The following is a 16,735-nucleotide window of genomic DNA, read 5'->3' as shown; positions in this document are numbered from 1 at the left end:
AAGTGTGTGTATAACGCCGAACAGTGTGTGTGTGTGTGTGTGTAGTGCACAGAGAGAAGCTGATGTGATCTGCCTCCAAGCGTGGGAAATGTCACTCCACCTATAGTCTGTTTATATCGTCCTGACGGTGACGAAGACAAACAGCAGACAGCAGATATATTGACATGTAAGAGTTAGAGTGGATGAGACGAAGAAGGTTAAAGAAAAAGAAGGATGTGTTTATCCAGAGGTGGAGAAGATTATGGGATGTATACATGGGCCATCTCACTTTTTACTCCACATGGCACTTTGAGGCCACCGCCACTCAGACTGTCTCGGCTGACCTGGTTCAACACCAGAGAGACCTCCTCCCCCCTCCTCTCTCCTTGTGCTCTCCTCTCTTGTCTTGGAGGACAGATGCACTCGCTCCCTCGCTCCAAGAAATACTCCTCTAAAAAAACAAAAAAAGAAAGAAAAACATAACCACTCACTGAAGTCAAACTTGTGTGAGACTTTACAGCGTCGGCGGCCCATCACGGTCTAATGAATGAGGGTCTTTATGCTCACGTGCATATTTCAGGGGTTCATCATCATCACGCAGGTGTGTGTGTGTTTGTGTGTGTGTTTGTGTGTGTGTGTGTGTGTGTGTGTGTGAGATAGTTATCATGCAGTACGTGTCTTCCTGCAGAGGTGTGATGATAGGCCAGGGTAATGAGCCACAGTGAGAGCAAGGTGGAGCGCAGTCAGGCGGAGCTGAAACATGTCTGCCAAGTGGAACAGAAAGGCAAACGTTTGTCTGGCCGGGAGACACACTCATGCACCTCCACCTCACTCTGACCTCCCTCTCTCTCTCTCTCTCTCTCTCTCTGCCTCACCTCTCTCACCCACCTCATTTCCCTCTCAAGACACTCTCTGACATTGCTACTGTTTGCACAACTTTGACCATCACACTCTCCTTCATCTTTCCTCCTGTCTTCTTTTATAACGCTCCTCGTCTCAGCCTTTTTTTTTTTTTTGGTCCTGCCCCGTCCTACAACACTTTTCTATGTCTGTATGTTTGTGTCACTATAGGTCAGTGTTTTTCAACCTTGGGGTCGGGACCCCACATGCGGTCGCCTAGAATTCAAATGGGGCCGTCTGAAATGTCTAATTGATAGAAAAAACACTAAAACACCACACACAATATTAAACAACTGTATTCTATACTTTCACTTTCTTGAATATAAATCGAGTTCAAATAAAATGCAGCATATAAAAATATCTGAGCTGGCGCGCTTGATTCTCGTGCAGCCACGTGATCGCCAGAAATTTGTGATGTCAAAATGGGGTCATGAGCCAAAAAAGGTTGGGAACCACTGCTATAGGTTCATTTCCATTACCTCTAGAAATGAAAACCCTAATTATCGCAATAAAAAACTGGTAATGGAAACACCTACATACATATACCCAAAACATTTTTCTGCTCTCATGTGATGGTTTTTCAGACGTTTTGATATAAAAGTGTATCAGAAAAATGCTATGGAAACTCTTACTATTTCGGTACAAGAACATCACACAGCTCTGTGCACGTATCGCAGGTCATCCTGAAATGGGATATCACGAGACTAGACTTTACGAGAGTTACAGGTCATTCGCAAAAAACACCTTTGCCTGTGAAATTAGCATCTTGCTATAATCCGAACACATTTACATGTTTTTGTCCATTAATGTGCACTGTCCCATTAAAATAAACAAATAAAGTAAAGTAGCAATTTGACTTTTTGGAAATTTCAGAAATATCGCTTTTATTTAGCAAAAACCTGTACTCGAAACCCAGCTACTGTTATTCACTCAGACTTTGTTTCCCCCCCCTCTCTCTTCCTCCTCCAGCCGGTGCCCATCGACGACTCCTTCTGCGGCCTGGACATCAACCAGCCGCTCGGAGGCTCTCAGCTCGTCACCGGTCACACTCTCTACACCGAGACCCGGGATCGCATGACGTCCGTCACCTCCTACGTCTACAACAGCTACTGCGTCGCCTTCGTCGGCACCAAGAGCGGACGGCTGAAGAAGGTGAGCAACACTTCCTTTTCCTTTTCTTTCTCTTCCTCTTCCTCCGGCTCACTCCATCACTGCGACGCCGGCTGTCCGCTGGTCCACGGGGGCGCAGACACAGTGAAGTGGTCCTATTTCCGTGCAGATGGATCATGGTCAGAGGGAAACGTACCTCCTTAATATTTAATGTCTGCTGTCAAAACGTCTGAGACATGTAATGGCGACGGCCGGCTCACTGTACTGTAGTGGTCATTACCAGTTCCTTGTTAAGCGGAGCTGCAGTGTTGCAGTGTTGAATAACCCACACTGGCCCATTAATTTTAATAGGCACCTTTCTTCCCCGTGGCCCACAGAGACGGACAAGAGGGAGCGGGGTCCTGCACTAAAACCTTCTGGGTCGCGTTTGGAGAATACAGGCTGCTGCCTCATAATCATAGTTGTCACACTAAAACCATCATATCCGATGAGAGCGCTCATTCATAGAAATGTTCTGTTGTGAGGTCAAATGTCTTGTGTTTTGCTGTTGCACTGTTTTGGCGCTGACGTCGCTCCGGGCGCCCGATGCTGACGTTATGTATCAGATGTTTAAATGTGTACTCTATGGTATATTTGCATGGATCTCTCTGTGTACAGTAGTTGTTTGTGTTGCATGCTGATTGGGGTTTTTCCAGGCACAGTTTAGACAGCTGGTTGAAGGATTTGTCAGTATTCACTTGGCTCCGCCTCCCATGAGGCTGCTGTTTTTTCTTTTTTCTTTTCTTTTCTCTTTTTGATTGACAGCAGGAGTGCATCACGGGGCCGTAACCGGCTCACACAGCCATGCTGCCTCCTCCTCCTCCTTCTCCTCTGTGTTCCACAGCTGCAGAGGAAACAGAGTCGCTAAAACCACTTAGATCCCTCCTTTTGGAAAGTTCTTTGTTATCTCCAGCCCTGGCGATGCACAAACACAAATGGCGTTGGCCTGGGTTATTTTTGGTCTCCGTCTATTTATAATTAAATCAATACACCAATCAGCCTGTCGTGGAGAGAATATTCATTCCATGCAATCCCCCCCTGTTTGAGCTGTTTAATAATTCAGCACCCTTTTCTACTTGGTTACATTAGATGAGACAGGGAAAAAAGAGTGTTTTCCCCACTGTGTTGCTGCTGTTGCTTTTGTTTTTATCTTCCTGCTTCTTTCCACACTCTCTCGTCTGTGAGCTGCACGCCGCCTGCCTGCCCTCCCCGGTCCTCTGCCTCTCTCTCTCTCTCTCTCTCTCTCTTTGCTATCTTCTCCTTCTTGTTTGAGAATCCATGCAAAATAGCCTTGCGTGCTGCTGTGTACATTGGCTTTCCCCTCACATGGGGCATGACTGTAACCACAGTAACGCTAACGTGCTGCTGCTGGAATAACCACGATATGGGGAAGGAAGGGAGCACCTGGGAGAATTGGAAGTACCACGATCCATGCAGGCGCCAGAACAGGAGAAATAAATCTATAGCGAAGTGGAGCCACCGGCGTCCCAGAGCACAACACAATATGATTATAATAATGTCACCTCCACACGTATGGAGTATTCCCATCATCTGATTCATCATCATCATCATCCTCTTCCTGTGAAGTAGCCAAGAATATTATTTGCATAAGATGCCATTATTATGAAAGGAAACCATCTTTTACCCCTGTTAACACTCTTCTGTAAGCTTTTATTTTTAGTATTTATACTGTATCATCATCATTGAGTTTTCCTGGACTCTGTCTGAACCTCATTTGTTTGACATCACGTGATCAGACGGAGCCGCCACCACTGTGAGTAAAAAAAAACAGAAATAATTTGCATTCATGTAGTATGTTGTTGGATGAGGACCAATGGGGATTTGCCTGCAACGTGCAGCACCGACTGTCCGTTTTAACGTGCGTGAAAGTGAAGCCGACCACAATTAGCCTGTAAACCTGCCGCCGTGCTCGGCAACAGCGTGGAAAAAGGGGGGAATATTACTTTTTATTTATAAATGGGTGATGAATAATCAATAATGCTGCGTGACTGGAGGGAGGTGCAGCTCTGTGCGCTGTGAAGGTGTGTCTGTGTGCGCACTGGGTTGGGTTACATTACACAACTAATGAAGTGAGGAGGACGTTTCAGCCTTTGAGGGGTTAAAACTCGGTTTTTCGAGTTCGGCAACGGCGTGTGTGTTTTTTCTGTGTTTGAAATATGCATGTGTTGACTCTGAGGGTGTTATCCCTCCACTCCCTCAGGTGTCTCAGGGAGGGGGGGGGAGAGGGCGACCTGACGAGCGATGGCTGCAGCTCCCCTGCACACGGCTGATAAGCTGCCACTGAGCGGCGAGAGACGAGTAGATGGAGGTCAAGGTGGGGGGGGGGGGGGGGGTGTGCTGCAGGCTCAGACCCTCAGACCTGAGTATGACACAGCTATAGGGTGACCAGATTTGATGCTCTGCTGGAAGTACAGCTCCATACCTGCACTGTCGCTCACGCAAAACCGAAAGAGAGACAGATGTGTGTGTGGGGGGAGAGGGAGAGGGAGAGGGAGAGGGAGGGAGGCGTGGTGGTGCAGGGTCTATGGCGAGTGTGAGCTGTGATGAGAAAGGAAAAATGAGAAAAGAGGAAGAGGTAGCAGGAAGAAAAAGCACAAGATAGAAAGAGAAGTGAGAAGGTATAGAGGAGGGAGGAGGGAAGAGACCGTTGAAATGTGAATTTAGTGCCGCCAAAGAAACCAGGGCTGCACCGCTGCCTGTAATTGGATTGGCTCCCTTCCCAAAGAATCTCCCCCCTCTCTCTCCTCCTCCTCCTCCTCCTCTTGCCCTCCATCTCCCGCTTCCCCATTCAATCCCGCTCCTCCCTCCCTCCCCGCAGACCCAGCTCCTGTATATGCTGCTGTTTCCTGGGCTTTGCTGGAGCATGGCAAAGCAGGGGAGGGATAGTGTTGGCGGATATTGCTGCCAGTGGCAGGCTTTTGCAGGGGATTGATTGAGAGAGAGAGGGGTTAAGAGGGGTGGGGTGAGGTAAGCAGACACTGAGGTGAAGAGTATGCGTATACAATATATAGAGTGATGGACTGCAGAGAACAATAGCATTGAAGTTACGGGCCTCGTACAGTGAGAGCAGCACTCGTCCTCTTCCTGCTGTGGTTGTATGCACAGGGTGTGAAGTGATTACATTTGACTGTGTGATGCGAAGGTGCGGCAGAAACCAGGTACTATCATCTAACAGCTGTGTTAAATGTGTAGTCAGAGTGTCATGAGGCTTTTCAGAAATTGGTTGTGGACTTCTGGGTGGCACCAACAGAGGCAGTGATTGATTGTGGAGGGCAGTAGATTTTCACCTCAGCAGAAAGCTGCTAGGGGGCAATCAATGTTCCAGCTCCTCCTGCACTTTTTCTACTATAGCCACTGGTTAGAAAAAAAAGAAAAGCCGGCTCTAATCGGGGTCCGAAAACGAGAAACTTAGCCAAACGTCAGAAGGTTTCTCCCTGTGAGCTCGCCTTGTAGTCCGGCTCATGAGTTAATGTGTTATTTAAATTCTAGCTTCCAGATTTACATTGATACTCAGCAGCCTCCATCATCTACATTATCTCTCTCTTATGTACCCGCAGCCGCCCCCCCCCAAAAAAAATAACACAGCTACAGGGCTCCGTGGGTCAAATTATAGGAATAGGCGATCTGCTATGCCGTTTATTCTAGATACACATTACCCAGGAATTGCATCATTTAATTGGAATTGGCTGTGTGTGGTTCACTTTGTGCTTTAAGCGCAGACATATCCCACACAGGGACTGCTGGGATTGGTGGGAAAGCAGCAGCTATGGCGCTGAGGAGGAGGAGGGGGGAGGTGGGGGGGGCTGTGGGGAGCGCTCTCCCTTTGATATAGATGGAGATGTAGGACACAGATGCACATGTAAAATTGGATGTTGAAAGACGTCCCAGCAGTGGATGAATGAGCGCTGAGGTTAGAGCGAGATCAGCCAAGGTGCGTTCGGGATCCCCCCCCCCACCGTTCATCAGAGTTTAAGACGATAAAAGTGAACATTTTCTGTCCCGGATTGGTCATTTAGCAGCAGCAGCGAGGAAGGAGGTGTTAGAGGAGGGTGGGTTGAGACATGGGAGATGGCATACTCTCTTACTTTAGAGTAACTCAGGTTTAAATGGCTTTAAATTGAGATTCCCTTGTCTTTTTTTAGCATTAAAAGGCAGATCTAAAGGAATATATATAGTCCCTGTTCAGACACTGAGCCGTCAGGACTTATGTAACTTTGTGATGTCACAACAAAGCGGTCACCGTCCTTAGCCATGCCCCCATGTCCAACCCACTTTTTGCAGGATTTGGTTTATCTGAGTCTTTTTCTGAAGCTTTTGCAATATTTTTTATTTTATCTCTTAGAGAACAGTCTGTCATATTCTGATTGGTTCACCTCCCTCAGGCTCCAGAGAGAAACAGACGGAGGGAGGAAGATGTTACACTCACTGAAACACAAATACATCTTCTTATAAATATTGAAATTTCAAATAAAACACCAGAAAAAGGTGAAATATGTCACATTTAAAGGGATAGTTCAACATTTTGGCAATTGCCATAATCCCTATAGTCATAGCAGTAGGTTTGTTACCTTTAATTGTCGGTGCAAGCTGTTTTTAGAACGGCGGAGCAGAGCCGCGAGCTGCTCAGAGCTACGCTACGGAGGCTAATGGGATTTCTTGGTTTCCTTCATCAAACTCATCAAATACACAATCCAACAACTCCAAAACGCTCTGGTGGACAAGTTGTGACCTGCACATTCACCACGCTGTGAGATAATAACAGAACGTTACGAGACTGAGTTGTTTTAGAGGTAAATTCATGCAAAACCGCTGATGCGTGTTCCCGTGGGGGGCAGTTTTTCTGCAAGCAGTCTCTGCATTTACCTCTAAAACAACTCAGTAAGTATTTCCTCAGCACTTGAACCTGGACTTCACACCTCGTTGTCCTTATCAGTGGATGTGATGAGCGCTAATGGAAATGGAAGGAGAGTTGTATCAGCAGGAAACAATTTATGAATAAATAAATAAAAAGTCTTCCAGCTCTTTATCCTTGAAGCCTTTGACCATGATGCACCACTTTCAGCCTAATTAAATCTTCTCATCATGCCCTGATGAATAATCAGGAATTGGTTTGGATGATGCCCCCGGCAGCTGAAGGCAGGGGAGGTGGGGGGGCGACTTGAAAGGGTGGTTCAGGTGTTTAACCGGACAAACTGTTGAACTGGTTATTGTAGTGAGTGTGTGTGGCTGTCTCTAGTGTGGAGGTAGCAGCTGATCGTAGGCCGTAAAGTGTTGGGGACTTGAAAGGCTTGTAAACAGAGGCAGCTGCTCCTGCGGGGGCCCTGGTGGACAAGTGGTCAACCCCACACATACACACACACACAACCCCCCCACCCCCCAACTCCAAACACTCTCACCCCGCCATGCTGTGTTCACTCCATAATGAGTTAGTCCTTCAGACGACACCCCCCCTCCTCCCTCCTCTTTAGAGGAAATGTGATCTGAGAGCCTGTGGCCCCCGTCGGCCCAGAGGCTGCTCACCTGCTGGACTCGTCCACCACACTCTGCTTTGGTGTTATTCAACCTTCAAGCTCTTCTGTCTTTTGGACTAACCTAGTCTGGGGCCGTTTAGTGGCTGTTTTGGCGAGCAGACAGGCCTTTCAAAATAAAAGCACCAAGATAATAAAACACAGTGAAACTTTTTTTAATTTAAAGAATATAATCTACAAGAAAATCCCGAGCCTTTGAGTTAACCTTTTACTTTTGTTGTATTTAACTGTATTACAAGTTATTGTCTATTTTATAAGTTTTATGTTGGTGAACACTTTTACTTTGGTGAATTTGGTGAATTCTGGATCCGCTCTCTAGACCGGAACCAGAATCCAGATGGAACTCAGAGTTAACTTTTTGATTTAAAGAATATAATTTACAAGAAAATCCTGAGCCATTAAGTTTTTCTTTTATTGTATTTAATGGGCTCTAATATGCACACTATAGCTCCACTAATTCCTGAACTTAAGGCTGCTCTTTTTATTTCCTGTCTTACATTATTGGACAAACTGATTAATCCAGGTGTGTCTGAGTGGTCACAATGGTCACACACACACGGATTAATCAGTTTGTCCAATAATGTAAGACAGGAAATTTTCAGGTTTAAGTAGTGGAGCTGTGCATAGAGCCCATTGTATTACAAGTTATTGTCTATTTTATAAGTTTTATGTTGGTGAACACTTTTTACTTTGGTGAATTTGGTGAATTCTGGATCCGCTCTCTAGACTTCTGAGTTAACAGAGACCAGGCTCTTCTCCTTTTCGTATGACGCGAGGCTGGGACTCACCTGAGGTTTTTCTACCTGGTTAATGGAGGAGGACAGGTGGAGGATCCAACTAGCATTGAGGATGATGATGATGATGATGATGTCCCTAGCAACAGCTGAGGCCCATGGCAACAACTGAACAGGAGCCAAACCTGTTTCCCCCTCCCCACCCCCACCCCCATCCCCGGCGGTACAAATCACTCTGCGAGCAGAACGGAGGAATCCTGTCACCTGCATCCTCTGCTCCACATGCACAGACACGCGTCGCACACACACACACACACACACACACACACACACTCACTGTCCTGTTATGTGTGAGACGAACATGAACTTTATAAAAGCAGTCGGTCAGTGGAGCCTCCGCACAAACAAACAACCTCAAAAACACACACGCACATACACACACACAAAGAATGAATCATTTTAATGGCTTTATTAGACATCTCCATTGTTGCTGCATGACTTGCATTAACCTTGAGCTCACATGAAAGGAAGCCACGATTGCGAAAAGCGAAAAGCTGCCGTCGCCGTCACCGCCAGGTAGAATTTGTTTCCAATCATCACAGTCGCAAATTGTTATTTCTCACCGAATTACAGTAAAACCGTCGCATCGCTTTGTTTCAGACTCAGTTAATCTCTCACTGAACAAATAATTGCATCCTCTTTGTTACACCTCTGTCTTTGTTTTCGCTCAAACCCACCACGATTCGACACACGACGCAGCCTGCTACAGTAACGACGGCGAGCAAGCGAGTGAATGAGTGAGTGACAAGGAAACATAAGGAGGCTTTTAGCTGAAGTGATATCTGCCAGTGTGTTCCAGGACTCTCCCTGCTGGATCGCCCGCCTTGCAAATCTTTTTAATCATGTTAAACTAATGCAGTGCAGTCTCAGTCTGCCCACGGGCAACAGCTGGAAGCCGATCGTAGCCTGCAGAAACGACTTTAGCGAGTAAAGGAACTTTTTTTTTTCTTCTCTCCCCTCCCACAACACAATACAACTAACAGTACAGCACTTTCTCACAGTTTATTTTATTTATTTAATTTTTTTTTTTTAATTTTGGCTCTATCTGAACCTGCGTCAAACTTCCTTCGACATCCCAGGATGACCAGTTGAATATGATCCCAGTGCAATGTGAAGTCTGTGAACATCTGCTCATCTTGTGCTTTGTGGTGGGAAATACCCTCCGATCGCCAGCGGGGCCCTGAACGCAGCATAACACAACATCCGTGAGGAGCTTCAGAGGAGCCTCTGTTGTATCTGTAGGAGCTATTTTTATAATAAATGTTGTCGTTTATCTCCCAAAAACAAAAGGGGAACTTTTCTTTTTTTTTCTTCCTGATGTGTGTGGGTATTCGCCATAGGTGTTTAATTTACTACAGCGATAATGACTCGCTTGTTCATTGAGAAGGATCTGAGTTAGGAACCTCCTGGCCTCCACTTGACCCCCCCTCCTCCTGGTCTGCCACCCCAGCAGCAGCAGCAGCAGTCTGAGTCTTTCATGGTCCGCCTTAAGAGTCCAAGCTGGTCTCTCTGCCAGACCTGGTCTAAACACTTCACTGTTAAAAGGCCAGCAGAAGACTGAGAGCCCCCGCCGCTCCATTCACCCAGCAGCCTTATATCTGCTTCTTCCCCCTCTTAGTCTCTCTGATTTACTCTCTTTCTCTCTCTCTGTCTCTTTCTCCGTCTCTCTTTTTTCTTTTCATAGCGGTGAGTTAAATGCAGCCCGGTCACTCACCCCGCTGTCCCCTCTCATTTTCTTTCACTTTTCTTCCTCTTCCCCTCTCATTGCTCCATCCTGTCTCAGTCTCTCCCTTATTCTTTTTTCTCCACATTCTTTCTCTCTCTCTGTCTCTCTCCTCCCAGCTCGCACTATTACAATGACACAGCCTACCCTGCAGTGATCTCATTAATCACATTCAAACAGCTCTCCGTTGCTTTCTCTCCTTCTATCTGTCTCCCTTCTCCATTCTCTCCCTCTAATTGCTTGCTCTTTCCTCCGCCAGTGTCTCGAAGGAAGCGTTTTTCATTATCTAACAACAAGAGACAAATACTTGTACAGTTTTACTACAGATGGGTTTTATACATGTAGGCTTAATGTAGCTGGAGGGTTAGTGCAGCAGTGTGCATCCAGAGAAATCCCCAAAAGACACAAACGTCAGATCCTACACATGTCTGCAGATTTGTGATGCTCTTCTCTGTTCATTTATTACAGTAATCACATTTTTGCCAAACGCTTGATTTTATTTATTAGATTTGTTATTGGCATTTCTGTTTTTTTTTCTTCTTTTCTCTCTATTTTTTTTTTTAAAGAAACAAATTACCCTGTTGAGTGCACCCCATAATTGGACATAACCTCATGAGTGAGATTAATTAACCCGTTGTTGATTAGAGGCACTTTCCACCAGAGACTGCCTGTAGGAAAAGAGAGAGCGCAACCGTCAAAATCCAGTTTTCTCATCGACTGGGCGACCAACGAGGACGAAGGCGGCGGTGGTATTGTTGTTGTTTACCTCGCTGGTGAAGATTTTCTCATGTTTGGCCTTGGAGGAGGAAAAAGAAAACGTGTCTTTGCTCAGCTTTTACTCTGCAGCTCACACACACACTCACACACACGGAGCCTGGGAGTCATCTGCAGCCTGGCGGTGGTGGTTTTGATGGTTGGTCGTGTGGTTTTCCACCGATGTTGGGAGCTGTAAGTGTCATTAGGACTGGAGGAGCCACATCAAATAACCCCCTTCCCCAGATCCATGTCTTCCTGGTTGAGGGTGAATATTCCCACGTTTGTTTTAATAAGAAGGAGCCGCCATTCTTATAAATCGACTGTTTCTCGCTCCTGCATGTTTTATAAGCAGTAAAAAAAACACAACGGAATCATAAATATGTGTATGAGGCGTTAATGCGCGGGAGCCGTGTCGGGGCCTATCAATATTCCTGTTAAGTCCACAGCCAATGTAGTGTAGGCGCCACGGGAAGAACATTTGAAATTCATAGAAATCCTTATCAGTTGTTGCGTTGCTGTTATTGATCTGTTACTGTGGAAACGGGTGTAGGCCTTCTTCTCTCTTTCTTGCCTGAGGTACAAGTCTTTGAGCTTCAGTGACTTCCAACACTTCCTCTAATCAAAGAGGAAATTTCTCCTCCCTGTCGAATGAACTTAAAGTTCGCAAGCGCTTGACTTTTGTCCTCTCCGCTGCCAGCTGGCGAGGTTTGTTTGCTTTCTTTTTTTTTTTGTTTTGCAGCTTCCCAAACTGACCTTGCTAAAGTACAGAGAGGTAAAGAGAGAGGGAGAGAGGGGGGACGGATAGAAAGAGAAGGTAAACATCTTTAGGACAGGAAAAAACACACACACACACACACACAAAAAAACACACAGAAATAGATTAGCGAGCAACGTCTGTCAGAGTGGATGGCTGGCCCCGTGCCAGGTTTTATTGATTTGCTTTACAAAGCACTTGAATGGGGCAGATAACTGTGATTAGCCAATTCATTACTGCTGGATCTTAGAGTGGTCCAAAATTAGATAAAAGGGGGAGAACGGAGGAGAGAGGGGGAGGGGGAGGATGAGAGGGAGTGCGGGTGAGAGAAAGTTTGCACAGAAAGTACCAACAGTGACCCACAACAAACAGAATCTTTTTGAAGTTCTTGATGAATTTCCTCCCCTACTTTGCATGCGGCGTAATGATCGTCCTCATTAGAAGCCGTCGTGAAATTAAATGAAACAAAAAGAAAAAAGGAAAAAACAAAAACACGCATTGTTTATGTGTTTGCTAGCACGCGTAGCGATTCTCGATTACTCAAGCATCCCTCTCATCTACTTTGCAAATGTGTGTGCTTCCGTTTCAAGTGTCTTTTTCAAGTCGCACATCTCTAATAGATCTCAGAAATGAGAACTGTTTCGGCTTTGATGATATACTAAACTGTTGTCTGTGCAAAGGCAAACTGAGTGTGACAGCAACTAATGTTTCTGTCTGATAGGGAGACAGCTTTTTACTGCTCCTCTGTCTCCCACTTCATACGAGACAGCAGCAGCAGTTATCAGGGCCCTCCGAGTTAAGCTCGCCTCTGTGACAGCATTGTTTAATGCGTTTCTATGATCAGCCCAGTGTTTACAGGAAGAGTTTTTTTTTTCCATGGGCCCTTTTCTCTCTGATATATGTGTTTTGACATTGTACAGTCATCTGGTTATCATTTATTCTCAATGTTATGGCTGTAAGAATTAGGGATTATAGTAAGATGCCTTGTTCCTTCTTGCTGGGACATTAAATACACCAGCTGCCCTGTTTCCCTTTGAGATATTCCTGTTTACCTCCGTAACCGGGGCTGTGGATCTGTGACGGTGAAGGATCGAGGAGAATCGGCCTTTATCATTTCCTCTCCTCTCCCTGAATTTTCCTCTTGCTCCAATTTCCTTTCCGCATTTGTTCTGGGCCCACAGTCTTTCTTTCTTTTTTCTTTCTATCTCCCTCTCTCTGTCTTTTTCTTTCTTTCTTTCTTTCTTTCTTTCTTTCTTTCTTTCTTTCTTTCTTTCTTTCTTTCTTTCTTTCTTTCTCTCTATCCCCCTCTCTGTCTTTTTCTTTCGTTCTTTCTTTCTTTCTACCCCCTCTCAGTGTTTTTTTACTTCTTTCTTTCTTTCTTTCTTTCTTTCTTTCTTTCTTTCTTTCTTTCTTTCTTTCTTTCTTTCTTTCTTTCTTTCTTTCTTTCTTTTTCTCTCTATTCCCTTCTATCTGTGTCTTTTTCTTTCTTTCTTTCTTTCTTTCTACCCCCTCTCACTGTCTTTTTCTTTCTTTCTTTCTTTCTTTCTTTCTTTCTTTTTTTCTTTCTTTCTTTCTTTCTTTCTTTCTGTCTTTTTACTTCTATCTACTCTATCTCTATCTTTCTTTCTCTCTCTCTCTCTTTCTTTCTCTCACTTTCATCCAGCTCCCTTGCTCTTACCGCGGGGCTGTCAAGTAACTCCAGCTCGCCATCAGCCTAATGAACAGTGATACAGTGCTAATAGCATGTGATAATATTTCAAGCCATCGTAATCTCAGCTCACTCAGCCTTTACCTACTCGTCACTTCTTGCCCCTTTTAACACACACACACACACACACACACATGGGGGGGCATCTCTTTCTCTTGACAGCTGTGTGTCAGGTCTTGGCCTTCATGCTGTCATCAAACGAAGCTGTCAGCCCAGACTCTCTCTTAATAGTCCACCCGTCCAGTGAAGACACCTACGGTCTAATGTGATTGGACAGTTCCCTCTGTGCAGCTTGTAACACATTGTACAGTTCGCTGCGTTCACTGGTCAGAGCGTCTCCACGGTCTCCTGTGTTTTAAAGACCTGAAGATCTGCTGCTTTTAAAGGAGCTGTTTGATGCTGCATGAACAGCTGTTCACTTCCCAGTCGATGCAAGTTCACCACCAAACTCTACTTTTCTTTTCTTCCACTGAAGTTAACATGCAAAATAAAGCTGCATGTTCTGCTTGTATGCTCTTACAGAACAAATATAAATAAAACGTGCATGATAGACTAAGATAGTTTTCTTACTTTTGTTGAATTTTATTAGAAATGTAAAGTCTACACAGGCTCTGAAGATATTACATAAAGGATTACTGAGCCTACTCATGTCGCTCAGCATGAGTATCACACAAGACTTGCTAGAGCAATTGTAAGGTGGAATTCATTACCCAGTTATATTGTTCAAGCCAGTACAAAACAGGAGTTTAAAAAGCTGTTAAAACAACTGTGATCGATTTGTGTATGACCAAATAATATAAAAATGAAATGACGCACCCTTTTCTTTTTCATTGTACAGTCTGTCCATGCTGGAGCTAGCTGGTTATCATGCTAACTTCAGTTGAAAATAAAGAACAAAAGGTTGATTTTCCCTGCTGGAGACATGATGATGATGATGAACTCGCACTTTTCTCCTCCAGACCCATAAATAAACAGCAGTTCATGCTAATGCTAGCTATAATAAGAACTGTAGGCCTTCACAAAGCCCCTTAAATAGTATTTATAGACGTAATTTCACCAGAAAAACAACATTCAGCACTCGTCCTCTATTCCTTGAATTTCACCCAGTAGAGCAGTGACATACAGCACAATATCATGGCCATATATTGTCTTTATATAGCACACACTGAAAGAAGGAGATGTGTAAGAGCCAAGGACTCCAGGTGTTATTTGAATAGAGATAGAGAAGGAATATATAGTCCATGTAAATATGTGATGTGTCAGAGTGTGTGGGTGGAAAGATCGCTGGACAGATTCAGTCTAATGGGAAAGAGGGGGCGGGCAGAGTTACAAGTGCAGAAGTGAGGGAGGTAAGAAAAAATAGTGTGATTGTGAACAGCACCTGCATCACCACGACCAAAAAAACCCCGTCCATGCCGGGGCAACGAGAGGCCGTTAACGAGGTCATGATATCAAAGAACGGAGCAGGAGCCGACGGCCTCCTCCAGTCACAGGTCAGCTCAGCCACCGCTGTTATTCATTAAACCCTAATGGTTAGCGGTTGGGAAAACATTATCTGGGCCCCTGGTAACTTGACTAAAGGTAAAGGGGTCAGGGCCAGAGGCAGGGGTCAGACGTCCCCTCGCTCGGTGACACGGGTGTGCTTTGTCAGATTGGATTAGCCGCAGCGAGAGGCGATGATTTGATGGAATCACAGCGCAGCGGCGAACCATCAGCATTCCTCCTCCTCTTCCTCCTCCTCCCTCCATTTAAAAAGGGCAGTTAAAACATTTCTGTGGGGAATAACGTGTTGCTGTCAGTCGTCGTTAAGTGTTTTTGGTGCGTTTGGCAGCCACACTTCGGAGCCGCTGGAAGCAGCTGTCGGCTCGGTGGGGCGTAGGGACGGAGGAGGTGTGTCGTGTTGTTTGGCCCGTATCAGCCGAGTGTGATCACGAATTAGCAGAGAAACAGACAAACAGACGAACCAGGCGAAGAAGCCCCGTGCCAGTTTGATGTTTTAGCGATCAGAGGGCGAAAGGTTTTGTCTACATCATCTGCAGGTTGTTTCTCTGAGGTACAAATATGCACACAGCACACACAGCTTTGGGGGTTGGGGGGTTTATGTATGTTTTATTATGTGGTGCACATGCACATTTGACTCATTGATTTGTATGAGAGAGGTGTGCAAAACTCCCCTTGATCATACATTCAAAAGACACTACGTGTTTTCACTCAATTTCAAGAGTGTTTCATCACACGCAAATGCATGCCCACACACACACACACACTGGGGAGGAGGGGGTGCAGGATAGAGGGGGGGGTGTAGGGATTTGCCTTCCAACTGATTAGGAAACGAGAAACACTTGTGTCATGAGTTTTCACACTAATAAGCCCGGATTGTTGCGGTCGGGTGAACACTGGGTGCAGGTATGTTGTGTTTAGGCTGCGAGCGAGATTGGAGGTGGAGGTGGAGGAGGTGGTGGTTAGGTGGGGAAGGGAAGGGAAGGTGTGGCAGATCAGATGACTTGCGTCGGCTCGCCGGGATCCGCGCAGCTGAAAGCGGATAGGACGGTGTTTGGGTTACAACACGCTGCGAGTGCTGTCCTTTTTTAAATAAGACACACTTGAACAAAGTGCGGCTGATCAGATTAGCGTGGCTGATCAGGTTTCCCAGCAGGTCGCTGGCTCCCACTGTCTGAACATCTTGACTAAGAAACGCTGCCGCTCGCACTAAACACACAAGAGGAACAAACGGGAGGATTGGAGGAGGAGGAAGAGGGGGGGTTAGAAAACGGAGGGATAAACCAGCAGTTGTTGTTAAGCTTCACTTTGGGAAAAAAACAAAAATGACGATTTGTGATGAGCAGAGCCCGGGCTGTTAGCATGGTAAACACTCGTCATTTCTTGTTTTTTCTACTTTTTCTTCCCAGCCAGTTTTTCTCTTCTCTCCATCTGCACTCTTCTCCTCCTCCTCCTCCTTCTTCTTCTTCTCCAGGGGTGAACTTATTCTCCCTGGCAGCAGAACAGAAATCCTGCAGTAAAGTGGACCTCTGGGACTCAAGTCTGAAACAATGGTAGCTGGATGAATCGCAACCAATCGAGTTGTGCCCGGTCCTATTGTTGAGTTTTTTGCTATTGTGTGACGAGAAGGAAATTGTTTCTGTTCTCTGGGAGCTGATGATGAACCCCCCCCCCCCCACCTCCTACACCCGCCCCCCCCTCTATTCCTTCAAAAGACCAGAGATCACTGAGACACATCAGAGGAGGAGGAAAAACAAGAATATCACCAGAAAGGCGGCGTCTCGGTTTGATTCTCCATTTCTTTTCTCTTTCGTTCTTCGTCTCATCCTCCGTCGCTGTCGACAACTATTCACCACGTCTTCTTCTTGACGGATCCACTCCTCAGCATCTTTGTCTCCTGTTTTTTTTTTTTTTTGATTTATT

The 16,735-nt window shown here is 45.6% G+C and overlaps 1 protein-coding gene across 1 annotated transcript in view; it reads left to right on the top strand.

Annotated features, from left to right (window-relative positions):
- The window catches only part of plxna2 (plexin A2), a 195,692-nt gene that overhangs the window by 6,682 nt on the left and 172,275 nt on the right, over positions 1-16,735 (top strand). Inside the window, exon 2 of the mRNA XM_085782734.1 lies at positions 1,849-2,031. Coding sequence (XP_085638860.1) covers positions 1,849-2,031 — 183 coding nt within the window. The remainder of the gene's footprint in view (positions 1-1,848; positions 2,032-16,735) is intronic.

The sequence above is a fragment of the Trachurus japonicus genome, chromosome 7 (genome assembly GCF_045865225.1).
Source record: "Trachurus japonicus isolate A0001 chromosome 7, Traja_1.0".
NCBI lineage: Eukaryota > Metazoa > Chordata > Actinopteri > Carangiformes > Carangidae > Trachurus > Trachurus japonicus.
The sequence above is the reverse complement of the archived record's forward strand: the minus strand, read 5'-3'. Positions and strand labels throughout refer to the sequence as shown.